Source organism: Mytilus galloprovincialis, chromosome 14 (assembly GCF_965363235.1).
Source record: "Mytilus galloprovincialis chromosome 14, xbMytGall1.hap1.1, whole genome shotgun sequence".
NCBI lineage: Eukaryota > Metazoa > Mollusca > Bivalvia > Mytilida > Mytilidae > Mytilus > Mytilus galloprovincialis.
Genome location: NC_134851.1, coordinates 4,804,340 through 4,825,608, shown reverse-complemented (window position 1 = coordinate 4,825,608; position 21,269 = coordinate 4,804,340). Strand labels below are relative to the sequence as shown.

At 30.3% G+C, this 21,269-nt stretch overlaps 1 protein-coding gene across 15 annotated transcripts in view; it reads right to left on the bottom strand.

Moving 5' to 3' along the window:
• Window positions 1-21,269, bottom strand: part of LOC143058823 (microtubule-actin cross-linking factor 1, isoforms 6/7-like) — a 127,762-nt gene that overhangs the window by 52,204 nt on the left and 54,289 nt on the right. For all 15 annotated transcript variants that reach the window (XM_076232287.1, XM_076232291.1, XM_076232278.1 and 12 more), the window contains 3 exons: window positions 19,261-19,434; window positions 15,338-15,421; window positions 736-1,499 (listed from right to left, as the gene is read on the bottom strand). In XM_076232287.1, the coding sequence (XP_076088402.1) occupies window positions 736-1,499; window positions 15,338-15,421; window positions 19,261-19,434 (1,022 nt within the window). The remainder of the gene's footprint in view (window positions 1-735; window positions 1,500-15,337; window positions 15,422-19,260; window positions 19,435-21,269) is intronic.

The window sequence follows — 21,269 nt, the reverse complement described above, 5'->3', positions numbered from 1 at the left end:
ATATAAATCTTAGTATTCTCGTATGTGGATCTTTTGTAGGAAAAAATTGGTTTATTAAATAGGGAATCACTGAAGCATGAATGCAGCTGGTCCCCTCTTATTGCAGTCAGTGCCCCCACCCCCTTTTATGAAGAGTTATGGATCTGCCACTGATTCTTCTAAAGAATATAATATTAAATATTTATTGAAATGAAAATTTTGACTCACTATGATTTATATACGAGTTTGTTATGGAACCAAGAAATTAGGAACCCTTGAATTTTTCTATAACCAACAAAAATAATTGAAACCACAGTAAACTCTACATCAAGATTTATATTGTGAAATGTCAGGAAGTTTGCTATTATTCCTTTTTAAAACTGTTTAAAAACAAAGATATGTCTTGCCTTTGACATAATGGCTTACTTTATCAACGTCATGCTTAAGACTTGCTTCATGAGGAGGTCAGACAAAAAATACTTTACAACCCTTCCCACTAATTTTATCTTCTAACCCTGGGTTTGTTCTGTAATATTTAATCATTATTGACACCAGGGTTTGATGATAAAATTAGTGTAGAGGGTTGTACAGTATTTTTTGTACTGAGCCTCACACCTAAATCTTGCTTTGCTGAGCGGCAAAACCAAAAATTACCAACAAATCTAAACTACCTTTCTTAGAGATCAAATCAAGAGTTGAAATTGTCACATTTTTCATTATAATAAAAACATTGCAATAATTCTTAATTTACAGTACCTTTCTGAGAGATCAAATATAGCTGTTTCAGCATCTTCAGTCATGGATGTATCGGGAGCCTCAGATAACCTCTCTAGTAAGGCTTTATTACTATCTATCTCAGCGTTCATCAGCTGCTGTTCCTTAAGATGTGTTAATAATTTATCCTTGTCAAGACTGATGGCTCGACCCTCGTTTAGGAATTGTTCCGTTTCTGATAACCACTCGGTTAATTCGTCTAATCTGTTCATAACGTCATGTTGTTGTGAAACCGCTGAGTCAAATACTTCTTCTTTAAGTGCGATATCTCGCTGCAAACTATCATGCTTCTCACGACATTCGTCCATTGTATTTCTAACAGTGTCAGCTTTTGACTGCATATTAATACCTTCCAAACCTTTGACTAATTTTTCTCCAGTTTGAGAAAGTTCTTTTAATTTTCGTTCTTGACCAATCAAATCTGCTTTAAGATCTTTCAACATAGCTAAATCCTGAGTATCTCTGTCTGGCATTTTGCCCACTTCCTGTTCGTCAATTTGTGCGACTTTCTTTTCGATCTGAGGATAGACTCCCGATAGTTTGTCGCTGAGTTCATCAAATGCTTTTTTCTGTTTCATTATGGAGGACAATTTTTCCAAATGTTTAGAACACTCCCTAGAAATATCCCTGTACTTAGCCTCCAAAGACTCAATTTCATCATCAATGACATCATTGTCATGCTCTTCTCTGATTGGTGGAAGTTGATGTGTTCTCTGTCTGTATGCTTCAGCCTCTTTCTCAAATTCCTAGAAAATAAAAATGTAATGGTTTTATTAATTGTTTCTATAAAAATGTAAGCTGAAGTTTTATTCATGGAAAACAACTGACTGAAAGAAACAAGGAATTATTCAAATGAAATATAAAACAAAATAAAATAAAGAACAAAGTAAACACTTTTATAATTCCTTCAAGGTAGGTAAATAAATAAAGCAGATCTAATGTCCATTGTTTAATTCCCTCATCCATTACTTTTAGAGGGCATTGCAGACAACAACTATTGTAGTTTTATTTAAAACGGATCATATTAAACATGGATTGATGATTTCTCATTGAAATGCAAACATCTTTAATAAAGGAGACAAGATTTACTAAACATTATATTAATAAACAATTTTAATTTTACCATTGTTCAGTACAAACACATATGCTTTCAATAAAATTCTGATTTAGGATTATAGTGGATTTGGTGTAAAAGAAATTGTTGCAATATATCCTGGATCATCTCACGTCGCGTCAAGTTGACTTGTTTCTTAAAATTTTGAAAAAAAAACAAGAAAAAAATATGTAAAAGATATACTGAAATTATATATCAACACTGACATATGTAAAGAAAGTTACAAAAAATTCATGCCTAATTACACCCTATCCACATTTTTAATACCTTGAAATTAAGGTAAAAAAATATTTCACTACAGCTTGTAATATTAACAGTCAATAGTTGGTTCTTTTGAAGTTGAGACCACAAAGCCTGTCTTATAGTAAACCATTATAAATCATTAAAGTTAATTTCCACATTTTAATTTAATTTCTTTATTAAATCTTTTATTACGTTTATCATGTATAAGACTTTAAATTATCCTAGGGCAAGGATATAATCATATTACTATTAATTTATCCATTCACATGAATAGTTTCTTAAGATCTCAATGCTGTAAGTTTTACAGAACAATTAAAATATATGCAAAATACTGTTTTACAGCAAAGTTATTGATATATTTTACTGCAGCCTTGAATGCAAGATTATATGAATTTCATTAGAACCCAAATATAAAATTAGTTAAAACATATTTATTTATAGTGGATTGGGAAACAAGTTTTGCAACTTATATTAATCCCTTTCCACTTTGCGGGTGCGAGTGCTGCCTTGTAGCGGCATTAGCCTACTCTTTTTCGAAATCTACAAGGGTGTCTTTAACATGCAAGAGATATGGCTCTCTCGTAACACGGGTCAGCCATTTATCATTCCCTTCCGACACACTATCATCGTTTCCTTAAGACCATACTCGCAAATGGTGTCAAGGGAGAGCTGAAAAATTGAGTTCCTGAAATTTTCATCCCGAATGGGAATCGAACCAGGAACCTTTGTGTTAGTAGTTATAAAATTGATCAGAGAACAGACAGAAAATATGTAGTCGTTGTACTTGTTTTAATCTTGATACTTGATATTCTATCACAAGCAAAATGTCTTAATTCTAAATACATGTAGTCTAGCAGACCAGCTTCAACAGCTTTAATCCTAACAAAATATAAAAGGATGTGGTATGATTTCCCATGACATGACAGACTATCAACCAGACCCAAAGGACAAGGATGTAAACATAAGTATCACTGTTTGGACTTCAACAATGAGCAAACCCCATACCATATAGTAAGCTATAAAAAGCCCTAGAAGAGGAATTCAATACTTCAAAATAACATATTAGACTTCTGCAGTAACTACCAAGTTGTGAATGTACACATGTGATTATATTAATAGATTACAAAAGATAGTAGCTCTTCCAGTCCTTGTGATATGTTTCTGATAACTTTTCCTATATAATTTCTGCAAATAATCAAAAGCAATCAATCACTACTAATAATGCAAATGACGAGTCCATCTTACAAATATTACGTACTTTTACAGAGAAAGCATATTTATCCTGATGTGGACAAACACATAGATCAGGAAGGTCCTCCTCCAAATGTTCAAACTTTCGATATTTTCTGCTTATCACAATATCTGGACAGGGATCCAAATCAGTTATTTTACCCTTAGTAGAATATCTTACAGAAAGTTTGGCATTGTTTAAAGATTTATTCTCCACAGTATTATTTTTGTAAATTGAAAATTTCCAACTTTTTGTTGCTTGTTTCTCTGCTATCACATTTTTATGAGAATTTTCATTGACATTTCCAATAAATTGCTTAACCCCTGAGATTTCAAGCTTTTTCATATAGTCTGAACTTTCTGGAACAATTGGTAACGTCTCCTCCTCAAGTTCTTTGCAAATTTCAGCCAGAACTTCAAAAGTGTAAGGAATCTCTTGTCTTTCTATTTCCGTAGATGAACATTTCATTTTTACAATTTTATTTCCCAATTCATTTGCATTTAAAGTGCACTGTGTTTCATTTTCAACTGACTTCATTTCAACTGTTTCATTTCCAACCATCCATGAACTAAAGTCTCCCTTTTCATGTCCAGATACATTATTATCTCCCTTTTCATTTCCAGATTCATTATTATCTCCCTTGCCTAGTCTAAATTCTTTGTTGTCTCCCCTAACTTGTACAGGTTCATTTTTCAAATTGAACTTTTTGTCTGTTTGCTGATGATTTTCACATGAATCACATTTTAAAGAACATTCAGAGGAAGATTTATCACAATTCAATACATCATTACATACTAAATTGTCATTGTCCTCATTTTCATAACAAAGCAAATTTGAATTTTGGTCCGAACTACTAGTTTGAAGTCCACAAGTGTCCTGATCAAAAGATTGATTTTCATGTAGCTGAACCTTTGTTAATCCCATTCCATAACAAGGATGATTAACTGAAGAGTGCATTTTATTGACTTCTTCTTTTACATTTAATGTGCCATTTTCTAAACTCATTGGTTCACTTCCAACAAAATCCCTTTTATCGGTATTAAAGTGTTTCTCATTATTTTGCTGATTTTCAGCTATTTCGGTCTTATCTAAATTCCCATTTTCAATATCAATTTGTGATTTATCAATCAATTCATTTTTATCAAGTCCTCCACTGTCTGTATTTATTAGAGAAACATTTAATCCGTTAACTTTACCGATTTCAATCACACACGAACTTCGAAAGCACATCTCTCCATCATCTTTATCATCCATGTTTACTGAAATTTTATTTTCCATTTTTTACACCTTTTTAACCTTTTACTTAACCTAACTATTGTCCGTTATGCAACCTTTCAATGAATCCATTGTTTTCTTCTTTTTAACCTTTTACTTATAACTATGGTCCGTCATTCAAGCTTTCGATGGATTAAAACATTGTAATGACCAAGTGTCTGGAGATTTAAAGCTTTAAAACACCTGTAACATGTACCCGATATTAAACATTATATGGTAAATTCACTAAAATGAGGCTCAATATGAGAACAATTCAGAATATTGTCTTTCGTCACGTCATATAACCATAAATGTCAACATTTATGAAAATGTTGTTTTATTCTAGCAATACTAAAAATTGAAATTAAAAATTGTCTGGTTTTTGAGCTTGATATGTTTGAAACTTACTTATTTTTCCTTTAAACTGATCATGCTGATCAAATTTCAAAACATTTCATTAAGTTGAATCCTTTTTAATGAACTGTAACCTTGTCTTTTTATAACACTTGGTCCATGTCTTTTCTCTAATAATTCCTATATGTTTCCTGCCATATAATACCCCTATTAATTCACATTCGATCTTCAAATTCTCTCATTAAAATTTCTGACCTTGACCTTTCGTGCTTTGGTACTTATGCAACAGTTCCAATTAAATTTTTTTTGCACAAATCATTCTATTTCCTTCTTATATTCTAATTTCTGGACAATATATAATCATTGCCGAAAAAAATCACCAAATGGTCACTTTCATATTTAAATAATGTTTGACATAGAAAAATGGTCACTGCGGACACCTATACTTATAATTACGAGTTTATAAAACAGAATTTCCATTTTAATCCTTATTTATTATTGATCTAAATAGATCGTCCTCCCCTGGGTGGAACTATTGATAAAAGTAGTAATTAATCCACTACGTAAATATTTTGATCTGAACATTGAAATTTTAATCCACATCCACAATACAGATCCGTATCACATATTGAAAATCCATCAATCAAAATAAATGCATGATTTTGCAAATATTTTCGGCACAACAATATTCACATGTACTATGAGTTGGTTCTATCTGAAATCTTTTGAAAAACAAAAGTTTTTATGTCAAAATACCCAAAGTACTTGATAACCATAAAATGCTTTTGTGATACTGCTCCAGCAAGTTAAATGTATTCCTAGCTTGCAGGAAAATCCATATTACTTTTTATACATATTGTATATAGATGATTAAAATGTTATAATTATAGTGCCATTTTCAATGCAAAAATCCTTTTAAATTTATTATTTAATAGCCATTAAAATATTCCATAACAGTAATGATGATGATATTTATCTTATAATCTTACAATAAGGTTTCAGGTGCAATGCTAATTGATATATTTTTTTGTCCTCAAAACTCCCATGTTGCCTTTTTTTTTTACATCATCTTTAAATCCATATAAATGTCCTGAGAGAACTTTAGTTAATACAAGGATGTTTGATGAACATTTCCTAAAATCCAATGCTTCATCTAACAATTCATTTGATACTTATGAGAGAGATATATCTACATCATGAAATCCAATATTTTTACTTAGCGTAACGACCATGTAGGTAATTCAACCATTTGATATTATTGATCTATTAAAATTAAAATTTATGAAGTAATTCAACCAATCTATATTTAAAATTTAAATATCTGAAAGTTTTCCAAAAAATTGGTTTACACTGCGATGATATTTAATTTTGACAGCAGGAATTCGGAAATGAAATGTCTTTAAAGTTCAGCCAAGGAATTAAGTCAGTTTGCAAGAAAACACCATTTGAAAGTAAACTGTTGACTTCGTTTTTGTTATAGGTTAAAAGAAGTTTATATTAATAAAAATATTTATAATAATGTCAACATTCACCGGGTTATTTATTCAATGATAAACTAAACATTAATGAAAATTTAAACAAGAGTATTTTTAGGTAACTCGTATTCAAATCTTTCAAAGAACATTGTCCTCTTTTTATAAACCTATTTCCATTCATATGAAAGTACAGTACATATCTTTTAATAGAAAATTCATACATGTGAGTCACTGTGACCTACTTATGTTTATAGCACTGGAAAATAATTATCTTCAAAGAAAGTTGAAGAAATTGGGAGAGTCAAAATTCTATTCAACATGATACATAAGTCAGATAGACACAGATTATGAATATATTCCCAATACTAAATAGAGCAAGCTAATTGATAGTTGGAACAGTTTAATGTTAAGAGGACAGCTGAAGTCTACCTCTGGGTGCGAGATTCTCTCACTGCGTTGAAGAATCATTGGTGGCCTTTGTTTAAAATCTGCTCTTTGGTCAGGTTCACATGTTGTCTCTCTGACACATTCCCTGTTTCCATTCTTTATTCTATGTTACACTGCCCATGGCCAACAAAGGGCAAGGATTTTTAAAACTATAGATGCACTGAGTTTGCACCATTACAAATAATTAAGGGCATATAAACCTTGTACAGCTTTAACATTAATATTATTAAATCATCGAAATATCAAATTTAAGATGAATTTTAAAAGTTTGAGATTTGATCAAGTGGTACTCAAATTATTTAAATTCTGAATACATTTCAGCCTTTATAAAGTATTATAATATTTCATTAGCTACTTCATAAATATTTAGTGGGTTCTAGCACAGAGTTGTCCATACCTGTAACGCAGGAATTGAAATATCATAATCTGACAGATGGTCTACTAATTTTGTAAAAAGTGGGTGTGGCACAAATATTAACTCTTAGCAAATGATGGTTATAAACAGAATTTGATACAGATTTGATTTAATAATTATTAATAATTTAATTTTGGATGTAACGCGCCTTCTGATTGGCTGACGTTATTTTGTTATGAGCCCATACTGCCATAGACATAATTTAGTCATGTGACCGTGACGTCATCAACGTTTTTTCATGGTTTTCTACGGTTTAAAAGGGAATTTAGAATTAAATTATAAGAAATGACTGTAATATTTTTTCTGTCTATTCGAAATAACATAAAAAATGTGGTGCACACTATTAAATAACCCGCTACGCGCGTTATTCAGTGTGCACCAAATTTTTTATGTTATTTCTTCATAGACAGAAAAAATATTACAGTCATTCCTTAAATAGGGTGTGGTTCAACGAATTTCAATGATCCAAACATAATTTTATTCTCCTTTATCATATACAACCTGTAAAAATAGATCAGCATTACTTTTTGTTTTGTTTTTTAATGGGTACATGCATACCAGTCAAATTACAGTGAATCACAATTTCAAGAGGAAACTCACACCCTTTTATTGAATCCAAACGGTATCAAATACTGAATATAAACCCTCATTTGTTTAAACATAAGATTCAAATTACAGAAAATGAAAGCTTTCATATTTTTTTTAAAGATTTGAAATTCAAATTACAGAAAATCGAAGCTTTCATATTTTTTTTATGTTGATGACTGCCGCATTCCTTTGAGTTATATATTTTGAGATTATTATCTATTTAGGGCGGGTCATAAACTTTACTACAATAAATCCTTTTATGTATTAAAAATGATCACGACATCATTTTTAACTTCATCTAGACATTTATGTTTGCATATTTAATCAGGCAACTTTCAAAAAGAAAATGAACCCAGATTCACATCAACAATATTTGTAGTTTGAAGAAATGACAAATCTATAATATAATACATCATATGGGTGATATTTAAGCAATATATATTATATAATATGTAGTTTAATCATGTTTACATATATCTTTTAACAAATTTACGGTTCTAAATAGACTATTTTGGCAATAAATTGAAATATTGCATAATCTTCTTTAGGATGTAGGAAGGGTCTCAGTAAATGACCAACAAGAAAATCCCAAAAACAAATGCTCCTATAAGTCTGCCATTTCTGAATTAGTCAATTAGCAGAACAGCAATATACCCAGTAACTAAAAACGTCTAAAGGTCACCATACACAGTAACACCCTAAAAAAGGATCACTATGGACACAGAGCTTTACAGTTTAAAACAAACTGAAAAGAAATGCCACAAATCAACAGTAAACAATTAATGCCATCTGAGGGCAGTAATTTCTGCTTTTAACCCATGAAAAACTAAAGTTTACAACATACATGTATATTTCGATTTATTAAAGTAACATCAACTATGATTATTCTGTCATTATAAGTGTTTTATAACTCTCCAAAAATCAAGGACTAAACAATTCCTTGTTCAAACTTTTACTTTTACAGCACTGTACTATTATTACCCAATTTATCATTGTATCAAGGACCCATTCCTTTCTACCCTCTGTAGATTGCACCCAGTGGAGTATTGAAGTGTTCTCAAGTTTGTTTGTTCACGTTTGTTGTTTTGTTTACTAAGAATAACAAATAATGGAGATAAGGACTCACAATGTTTACTAACATTCAGATGTTACAATATTTAAAGGGAGATAACTCTTGATTATTTAAAACTCAGAGGTAGTGGTCACTTTGTACACTTTTACAATTGAAAGTTAAAACTTGATGATACTTCAATTTTTTTTTTATTGATTTATTAAATATTTTAAAACAAACAAAAAGACATATTTGGCTTTAGATCAAATGAACTGCTTATAAACAATATTTACAAGTATGTTAAGAATTTAATTTTCCAGAAAAGGTAATTCCAAAATTTTACAAAACAATGTTTTAACATTAAAATCTAGTAGAAGTAGACAGTGTTTTATTATTTTAGCTGTCTAAAGGTGGTAACCGTAAGATAAAGGGTGGCAAGCAATATATTTCATGTGAAGTCCTTCAATTTCCCCCTCTTAATAGTTAATGACTAATACCAATTCTTGCAACAATTTTCAAGGACTAAGAATTAACTACTCATACTAATTCCCAGACATATACCTTGAGACTTACAATATCAAAAGAATTATTACTTGGTTTATATGGAACTGTAATTGGCTTTATGATTACAAAACGTTTTGGCAAAATAATAACCCTCCGATTTAAGTATTTAATCGTACATATTATTTTTTAAAGGATAATTATAGACAGCAGTGTATTGGACTGTTTAATCAATATGTCAAATTTCATTACACCAGATATTTAATTCATTAACATCGAATCAAGTTTCAAAACAATGTATAATGCCTATACACTTACATATTTACGCTTACAATACACTTATTTCGTTTTAACATATTGAAATTGAGCATGACACAGATTACTCAATGGAAAACTTGCAAAGTTTCTAAATAGTAAAAAACTACTTTTGTGACTGACTGTCATCACAAGTGAGACAAAGATAACAACATGTAGTATGATATCATAGCTAATGAAAGACAACTCTCCACCAAATGATGTAGATGCAAGCAAGTAAAGATCGCTGTACAACCTTTAATAATACGCAAACCAATAACGCACTTTAAGATATAAATGGATCAGAAATGACAACGGTAAAACAATTTTAACGACAAAACAATACACAAAACAAATATATGAAATACAGCAACTTATGACAACCACAGAATTACAGGATCCTGGCTTGTGACATGCACATACAGAATGTGGCGTGTTGTAACCATTATTTTATTGATATTTTGTAGTCAAGACTAAATTGGTAAATTGTTGAACTCGGGTCAGAGCAATATACATCTACTGTATATCAGCCTTTTTTTTATTATCAAAATCTTATTATGACTATAAACATAGCAATTAAAAAACTTAATTGATTTTTCTACTTCATTTATCACTATGATAAAGGTATATTATTGATGGAAAGTTATAAATTTACATTAAAACTCTTACTTGGTTAATGGAAGGTGTTAAAAAATACTTTAGTCTTTCTCCTAACTTCTCAATAGTTAAATACAGTTCATGAATAAGAAATCTTTTTTTTTTAGTGTTTATGCTAGAAGTTTTTACAATAATTTATAAAAGTTCAAGGTTTAATTGTATTGGTACTGAAGCTGCTTACAGTATGGAAAAATATGTGATGGACAAACAGATTAACGGACCGGACAGACAGGGGGTTATTTAATAGAATACCCCACTCCTTCAGAGCAGTGGTACAATGATACTTTCCCAACTACTTGTAGTACATGTAATACCAAAAATAAAGAACTAGTCAAAAGTTCAAAAAGAAGACAAGGTAGAAGCATCAAAGGAATAGTTAATAGAAGCTAAAACAGTAAAACCTCTCTTTAATTGTCAAATAGAAGCGAAAACAGAATAAAACATTCAAACCACATAAGGATTTTTTAAGACTTATAAGAAGTACTTAACCATAGCCAGTGAGCGATCAAATTTGTAACCAACTAGAGAAACTCTTGCTGATCTCAAGTTGTAAATACTAAATGACCTAATGACCTCTTTTGTAAAAGAACCTAAAACATATGACATAATATTTAATCTTTATAATCTTTAAAAGTATCAAAAATTTGAAAGCTTGAGGTTTCATCCCATGGCGGTAGATTTTTTACATAGTACACGATGACCGCTTTTCACAAAAAAATCTTAGGATTAAAATTGATTGTAAGTTATACGGAAATGTGTATGGCTAACAAGTATATTACTCTTAACATGTTTTATGAAAAGAGCCAAAAGGGAGTTTGGTTAAAATAGGTTTCATCCCATAATGGTAGATTTTGTTTTAGGACACAAGTTGTACACAAATTGTAAAGTAAAAAAGTTGGCATGTTCTAGGGTCAAAAGTAAATTGTATACAACTTTCTGTAAGAAGCCTGGATGTTTTCCAGGTTAGCTGTATCTAAAACTACATACCAAAGTGATTCTTAACCTATCTTTATCTATCATTATGACATACAAAATGTTTATAAACGATTTAAGAAGGATTTATATACTATTCATGTCACCATTTATGGATCACAATTTGTAAGGATTTCACACACCAAAAAATGTTCAAACTGGATCAAACAAATGATTCTATTGATGTAATATTTATCTTTCTATAACAGTTTGTTTAATATATGAGTGGTAAAATTCTTCAAGTATGAAAATATTTTTTTAACGAATTCAATTTTGCAGGTTAAGTTTAAGGTGAAAATTGCATGAGAAGTGTTCTTGTAAACTTGTTTGCTTTTAGTGTTATTTATATTCTCTATATAATATTAATATAAGTGGCTATTTAACAAAAACTGGAACAAAGTTAATGGCAATACAAGATCTTTTAAAGGTTAAACAGTAAAACTGACCACAACCTTGACTCAGATCTTAAAATCATAAATACATGTACTTATAGCTAAAATGCAGTCTGCACCGTTAGCGTCCAGTCTCAGATGCCCAAGACTAGTATAAAGTAAGTATTTGCAAAAAGGTTTGTTTAAAAAAATTAGAACATGTCATTGGTTTTCAGACTTGTAGTTGGAAAAGATTTTGGTGCAAACTGAACAAGAATGAAGGGGTATGTGGGAGCATAAGTGAATGACCAGCAACCTAGCGACAAAACAACCAAAAGATATCTAGAGGGCAGCATACAGTCTTCAACAATACAATATGTCATGTTCTATATAGCACCTTTATAAAATTGAGAATGGAAATGGGCAATATGTCAAGGAGACAATAACCCAACCAAAGAGCAGACAACAGCCTAGGCCATTCATTGGGTCTTCAGATCTATTACAGTTGTGAATAAATTTAAAAGAAACAATTAAAAGATCTGCCATTCCAAACAAACTCTCTGAAATCATTAAGATCTGACATACTACAACTACTGTTATGGTTCAAGAGACTGATAAATGATTGATTAACATATGGAATGATTGAATGGGGTACAGACACAGGAATATGTTAAAACTATTCCTCTATTGTAGACAGTAACCTAACAGTATAATAAGTCCACTTAAATCCACAGAAAGAAGTATAAGAGAAAAATTATATCATTAAACACACATAGACTACCTTAAATATATCCTCTATGTTAAGGTTACTGATGTCGTTTCCCTCTGCCATAGTGTCTGTGTGATTTTATCCATCCCTAGAATGTCACTTCCCAGAATATTTTTAATTCCATGATTCACTTTTTACTTCCAATGTATTACAACACAACAAAAAGTCTTTGTTCTCAAAACTTTCACCACAACTGTGTTAATATTTAGAAGAAATCTTGCCACTTGGCTTTTTAGTCCATGTAAATAAAGGTTATCTAATACTTGCCAGTTCTCTTAGGACTAGAAAGTGTTAGTCCTTTCAAACTATTACATCAATATTTTAAAATCCAATATATTCAAATGTATGAAAAAATTGTAAACCAAACTTACTATCCACCAGTTTTACTTTCCCTTTTCAAATTAAATTCACACATTGAGTATGGATTAAATTCAAAAGTATTAAATTATTTACATCTATAGGCAAAACCTTATCACTTTAAAAAGACAAGAAAAATCGTTATCAATGAAAAAGCACTTTCTCATAAAAACACACATGTCAATGAAATCCTTTCCATTTTAAATTCCTAAGTTGACAAAATATAATCGACAATCGAAATTTTTTGAAACAGTGGTCCTACGTTAATCCAGAGATATGACCAACGGTGGTTAAAGTCACCTGAATCTGTATATCGTACTAACACTAAACTATCATAATCGTAAAACCTGTATTAACTTAACATGGTATACAAACAAAAGACCCAAGTCATTGATTTAAATGCCTCGTTGAATGATTTAAACGTTTAAATGTGATAACTTTACATACAGTCAAATCTACAAATTGAAAAGGTATTGAATGGTTAACACTATCTCGGGAATGACAAGGGATTCTGTCTTGGCGTAATCCACGGTTGTGGAATTATTATTGGTAATTGCATTGACGAGATAAGATAGTTTAGAGACTATTTTACAATATCATACTGATGTGTAAACAATGTTGAGATTGCCTGATAGAAGGTAAACAATATCACAATGTATTTAGATATTGTTGGAATAAAAGGATAAAGTTTAATAGGTCTGTCATAATTATTTATGACTACAGTGACGTTACATTTTTTTTGCTATGTCCATACAGGATTCTGACCTTTAATTCTTATATTAAATCAGCTGTTTGGGTATCTTTTTTATAGATATATTTCATTGAAAATATTACAAACAATGCAATTTTCAATGTAGTTGCTATTTACAAGGTGTATAACTCCTGTAAAAATGGTTGATTAGCGCTGATTATTAAACTGGTTCAACTTCAAGACATTGCATATATACCTTTCATATAAATTTTGTAGAAATCCTTCAAAAATGCATGCATGAGAGCTGCACGTGTAATTCAATTTTCAATATAAATTTATTGGCCATATGAAATGCAGCTTAAATAACGATGTTTAAGTCAGTAGAAAAGGACATTTAAAAGGGACATAATTTCTGATAAAATAGTTGAGCCAAAGTAATAATGAGTAATTATTGAATTTGTCAAGGACATCACATATATAAACCTCAAAATTTTGATCTCATTAAAGTTTGATAAGATTTGCTAAGAATTAATCATGAGGGAACAAGTGCATAAACAGAAGATTTAATAAAAAAAGAAATGAGATGATAAAAGCAATACAAGTGATTGGATAGAACTTGGTGACATCTTCCCTTTTTTCAATACACTCAGACATATTACATTTAAAATCCAAAAAGGCATATTTCCATATGCTGTTTTTGTGTATTTCCAATACAAATTATTTAAAACAATGCAACCCTCAGACAATGATATATATATACATCTATTGTTCTATTCAATAATAATTATCTAATGAGCCAACCATCTAGTTATGTTGTATTTGAATGGTATGATAGTCTGTTATCTAAAATATATATCTTTTTATTAAATGGTCATGTATGATAAAATATTTAAATATCAAAATAGATCATAAACCACAGACTAAGTCATTGGAAAATATGTTGTGTTATTTAACTAGAGTTTTTGGTCTTTAATGGAGAATTTAGGTCAGAGAAGACATTTACCTACATTATCAAAAAATATAAATTATCAGAGCAATCAGTCGTTTGCACAGCAATAACTATAATTGTATATGTAATACTAAGGGAGATAATCCAAAAATTATGTGAAAAGAAAAAACAAATTCTGCGAGGATTTGTAATTCATAAACTTAAATTCAAGATATTTGGGGGGAAAAAAACAAAACAAAACAATAAAAAAAAGACTGATTATAATGCCTAAATCAAAATATGTACATTTTCATTTCCAATACATTAGTTTCAATAGAAAGAGATTTGGAGAATACGTCAATGAGACAACAACCCAACACATCAAATATTCTTCTTATTTTTAACATCTACTAAGCATGAAAAGTAAATGGAGAATGTGTCCATTGGACACAAAAGATGCCCCTGCTTCCATATAACATTATAAAGGAGCATAACTCATGAACAATACAATTGATGCCATCCAAATTTGAACTTTGATCTGAGTTTTAGGGTAATATTATTTGTGTATCGAGTTTCATTAAATTTGATTCAGCAAACTAAAGTTAGAGAAAGAAAACCAATTATTGGATGTACATACAGACGAACAATTAAGGTTACACTAAAAATGCCCCCTTCTACTAGCGGTAGGACCATACAAAGAGTTTTCAAAAGGTTTTGTTAACTGGCGTATCATAATTACAACTGAATGTCCACTGACCTGAAGATTATTGTCTACTTGGAGATATATAATTTGGGTAAAATGGAAATTGTGGGAAAACCTGTTCAATATACATGCAAATCTCTTTCATTACTGAGAAGAATATTTTACAAACCTGAGCCTCGTCTCTAAAACCATCAGCTATCTTGAAGGCATTGGCCATTTCTGTTTCTTTTGCTTGCAGTTCATCCACAAACTCCTGTAACAGAAAAATATCAAAATTGTTAGGTCTTGTCTTAAAAAGTTTTATTGGTGGTCTTCTATTTATGGTTTTTTACTGTAGCTTGAAACATTATGGCATCAGATATCAAAGTGAACAAAATTAAAAAAAGATTGATTCTCTTTTGGTGTTTAAAACACCCAATTCTTATTGGTCCACCATGAATACAGTAAGAGTTCCTGGAGTGAACCAACAATGTTTGTCATGAAACTGTCAATCCTAGTCAATTAAGATTGAAGTTGAATGTACCTGCCATGTTGGAGGTTAGAAAACTCACATCCTCAAGAGTTTAAAGACAGACTAGTGGTACAATAGACGAGCTACTTATATTAATTAAATGTTTGGTTTGCTTGAAATTTTACATCAAACAACATGTGAATGAAATATATAAAAGTAAGGACTATCCACAAGAGCCTAAAGTATAGTACAACTTCGACAGACTTCAGGAAATGGTGCTCAAAATTTAGTTTTAGTGAAACTCATTCTGTCACAATTTTTGCATTTATGAAAACTTTTTTTGTAAATAACAATAATCTATAATCAGCTGATTAATAAATACATTCTTTATTGTATTTTAAATAAATTAAGATATACAAATGTATATCAATGAAAGTGGCCGTCTTTATGTCTCTGATAATATAAGGGTATAGTAAAGTTATCAAAATGTCTTGCATAATTATTTCTTATTAATCCTTTGACCGAGTCAATAAGATTAAAGTTACGCCATTACCCGAGTCCAAGGAAAACTAATTTGTAAACGATAAACATACTCACATTAAATTTTTTTTATCCCATTACACAATATTTATATATAATCCAACAAGAAAAAAAACAGTTTTCTATTTTGGATTATTTTTTTTCTTCAATATTTCCAAACATAATTTGGTTATATGTTGTACTCTTATCACTATAATCATACACAACGCACTTAGAAATTATGAATATGTCTTAATCCAAGATTAATTAAGCTTAATTTTTCTGTATTACGTTTCGCCAAATTGAAATTTAAACCATGTACACAAACAAATGAACAATCAATCTATGGTCAAAATTAAAAAAAATGTATAGACCTTAATCGTGTATCTGCATACCAACTTGTTGTGTGTCCTTTTAATCAAAACATCAAAGATTTTAAACTGTTACAAATCATTTGGACAATATATGATGAACTTAAGGGGATATAGCTAGAGATAGCCCCAGTACAGATAAAACAAGTCTCCCTAGCAAGACAATAATTTAGGTCGCCCACAGTACTAGCAGTAAACTAATATGGAGAAGAATTTTCAAAAGCAGTTGTCACTATTTTCTAAACATTGTTTCAATTACAAAATGTAATCATGATTATTGAGATATGTATCAATTTAAAATAGAATTATTCAAAACTTTAAACTCAATGTCCAGAGTTTTATATATATATATATATATATATATCATGTATATTCACATAACCATGAGTTCAGATGAGTTCAATTCTTTATTTCATGATAATACTTAAACACCTTAAACCCCTTAAACAAGAGATTTATACCAATTTATAAACATTATCTATCTCCTCTTATTAAGATCTGACAGGTTTAGTATAGAGATGACTTCTGACAAAAGTTATTAAAATTTATGAGGCGAATACCAAACATGTATCAATTTGAGAAGATTGAACTCAAACAGTTCATTTAAAATAATGTTCAGAGGTTGAAACTTTTTGGTGTTTCTTGGGTTTTTTTTTTTTTTATAGATTAGACTCTTGGTTTTCCTATTTAGACTGGGATGGAGAGTTGTCTCATTGGCACTTATACCACATCTTCTTATATCTAATTCATATGTGTTTACATCTTTTAGAGGACTAATCCAATAACATGTGTTTGCTTTGTATTGGTATCTATATTCATGTTCATATTGCTTATATGACCATCAGATATCAACTCAATAGTAAATGAGAAGGTGTCAAGACTAAAATACACACAAAACGAATCTACATATTATCGAGCTCATGCCCTGTAAATTGTTTATTTTTGACTTTTTATAATTTGGATAAATGTTTTACATGGTTATAAATAAAATATGAGAATTGAGTCAAATACGTAAACATGAATTTTGAAAGCTAGTGTCCCCCCCCCCCCTCCCCTTTAAAGAAATGTAGACATTTAAACTTACAAATCTGATGAACTTTTTCCAATCATTAGAATCTCATCAAAAAGGAAAATTATTGATCCCAAACAAGATTATAATCCTACTATATTGTATGATCCAATGTTATGTAAATACATAATTTCACTTCACATACCTTTTGTTTTTTATCTATATATCTTAAAAACATTTGTGACATAACTGATTATCTATTCTGTCATCCTATTTATAATATAAATATTTTCTTTTGTGATGAAAAACAACATTAGAGGGTTTCTTTTTCTTTAGTAATATAAAATTCAAAGGACTTCATCTTTAGCAAAAGTGAAAATGCTGTCTGAATAAAACACCTCACTAACTTTTGAATTCACAGCACCTGATATGCATAAATTTACAGTACTTATTGTGCAAAAATTTAACCATGAGATAAAAACTCCTTTTGAAAACAGCATTAAATTACAATTCTTATGTAATATGGTTCTCTTCAAACAACCACTTACTATCTAAATAAAATATATTAAGCAATAAGGGGAAAAGAAAACACACATGTGCATAAAAACTAAATAAAGATTTAAACTTAACCATGGTGAAATACTTTTAAGAAGTAAGACAAAAAACTTTTGTAAAATTAAAAAAAAAATGATTTTACCGTATAACAAAACCCGTCCTCCTCCTCGAAATCAAACATAAATAACGAAGTGTGAGCCATATCATAGTCGTCCATGTTAAATCTCGTGTTTACATTTTATAAAGATGAACCTGTTTCATGGTCAATGTACTTTTTCATCAATAAAATTGAAATTGTTACATGAATTCCTCAAGTTGTTTGATTTTAAACAATCTTATTCATGCATGTGTTTTCATTCATAGGATAACAATGGCTAGACTGAAGCTTGGGGCTTTTAATTGAAATACACACTATGATGGTCCTTTAAATGTTGCATAGCAAATTTCATTCAAGTAAATCATGAAATTTAAATAGAGTTATTCCCCTTGGCATGTTAAAGCACAACATGCTTTTAGTGGATAATGGGATTTAAAAACTTTTTAAATAGACGCACAGGTTTAAATAATCTAATCATTTCCCACACTGGAAGAGATATCATTCATCATTCTTTTCCTGAAATGAATGTCTTTGTTTAATCATTGTATAATCTTCAAAGATTTTGTGTAAATTACTACCATTAGGCATTACTATTTTTGATATAAATTTTTTGAGTTAAAAGTACGAATTATTTATGTCCATGTCTAGATTATCTGGAGAATTCATTTCTTTTTCAATCACTGAAAAACTACAAGAATTAGGCTATAAATCATAAACTTAGCTCTCTCCTGTTTCATGAATTAAAATTCAACAGATAGGTCTATTAATTTCTTTAAACTTGGAGACAATCCTTTGAGAGATAATGTTACCTCTCCCCCCCCCCCCCCCTCCCCATTTTTCATGACCAAGACACCAAGACAGCAATTACCTTATAGTTTGTAAACTGTACTTCTATTTCTTCATCTGAATATATAAAAAAGAAGATGTGGTATGATTGCCAATGAGACAACTGTCCTCAAGAGACCAAAATGACACAGACATTTACAACTTTAGGTCACCGTACACCTGGTAATCCTCAGACAGCTCTATAGCTTGACCTCCCTCCCCTCCCCTCTCCCTCCTCTATGCTCAAGACACTTATTAACTGTACCTTATAATTAGAGAACTGTACTTCTATATCTTCATCAGAAGCCTGATACTCCTCCGACAGTTCTATAGCTTGGTCTAACCATTGGTCCAAGTCTTGTAGATTACCGTAGAAATCTTCCAAGTCAGCAGACATTTTCTCAAATCTACGGCATCTTCCTTCTGTCTCTGTCGAGGCCTAAAACATGAAGTGGATAAATAATACATTTGCTACCAAATGTTAATGTATTTTCTGCTTCTTTTGTTAATGTTATTCATGCATATGCATGTTATACTTCAAAACCTCTCACATAGAAGTCATTTACTTCAGTCCCAAAATAAATGGAAAATGTGTCAATGGGACACAGATGTTGCCCCTAATTGCATAAAATAATATTTAGGGACATAACTAACTCAAGACATGTAAAAGTGAAATTTAAACTTGATCTGAGATTGGAGGTAATAAAAATGGTGTATAAGTTTCATATTGTCACATTTGGTTGAGGCAAACTAAAGTTAGAAAATAGACACGGAGATCACAACTCTCTCATTGAATCCTATAACCAGGATAATGTATAACCTATCCTGATCCAGACCCCTTCCCACCCCTCCTAATAAAATAAAAACGTTTGGTCAGGAAAATTTGAAAAATCAACATTTTTTAAAGGCTTACCCATATAAAACAACTAATATGTTCTCCAAACAACATAGTCAAGAAGTCCCACAGAATTGTACATCCAGGGATCTATATATCATGTATATTTACCCATGACAAATTGGTAAAATGTTTTCCAACTATAACATAGTCAAGAAGTCCCACAGAATTGTACATCCAGGGATCTATATATCATGTATATTTACCCGTGAAGAATTGGTAAAATGTTTTCCAAACTATAACATAGCCAAGAAGTCCCACAGAATTGTACAAAGATTATCTCACAGACTGACAAAAAAATTCTTACAATTACCAAAAATTATTTGTTGTTTACCATGTTTACATATTGAACCTATATATGTATGTATATAAATAACATGTAAATGTTTTTTTGTAAAAAGGTACTTTAGACATGTTGTCCATAAAACATGTACTTTGACATACAATTAGGCCAAACAATGTATGTAAATTGTGTATTACCTCTGGGTACAACTCTAGTATCTAAAACCAATTTATTATTTGTTTTAAGGATAATTCATCCCTGAAATAACCTATGTCAAGTCTACATCAAACAGGATGATACATACATGTAAATACTGTCAGTATAGGTCGAGTTTTTAACCAAGCCTTCACCAAACTTTTATATGGTGAAAATTTAGGAATAATACTAAGCAATTAATTACTTTGCTATTATTTAAAATTAGAAATAAATTGACAGATTTTTGTGATTGATTCTTAAAATTGATAACAATTTTTAAATGTGAGATTCTATTTAAGCAAATTTTTGCAATTTTCATAATAATTTAAACACTGCAAAATTTGTGAACTCAGAGAAATGTAGAACATTGAAACACACTCTGAACAATACTGAACGAACGGACGAACAAAAGGCATGGATGAGCGAACAGACAAACGAAAGGATGTACAAACAATCAAACTAACGGACCCAGAGACCTGAAAACATAATGCCCATAAATGGGACATAATTAGTACGGCTGAAGATGTCAAGCTGAATTTTGGGGAACCCCTTAACACAGAATTGTCAATATTTTGAGTTAGAACTGGTAGAAGTTTCTAAAATTTTGATATTATCTGTCCCAATAGTAGTACACTACACTGTAAAAATCTTTTTTAATTTGAATTTATTGTCTAAAAAAAATGCACTAGGAAATAACTGTCTCAGGCTTCAAGATGTATATTGTGTATGGAATTTATTTGAACCAAACATACTATAAAAATAGGATTTAAAAAATTATTTCCTAGACCAAAGGTCAATTTGAACAGAGTGTATAATACATTAAGCTAAGATTTCCACCACTTTATCACCTTTGGGATGAACTTCTGAATCTAATAGAATTTAATTACTTGTTTTCAGCACT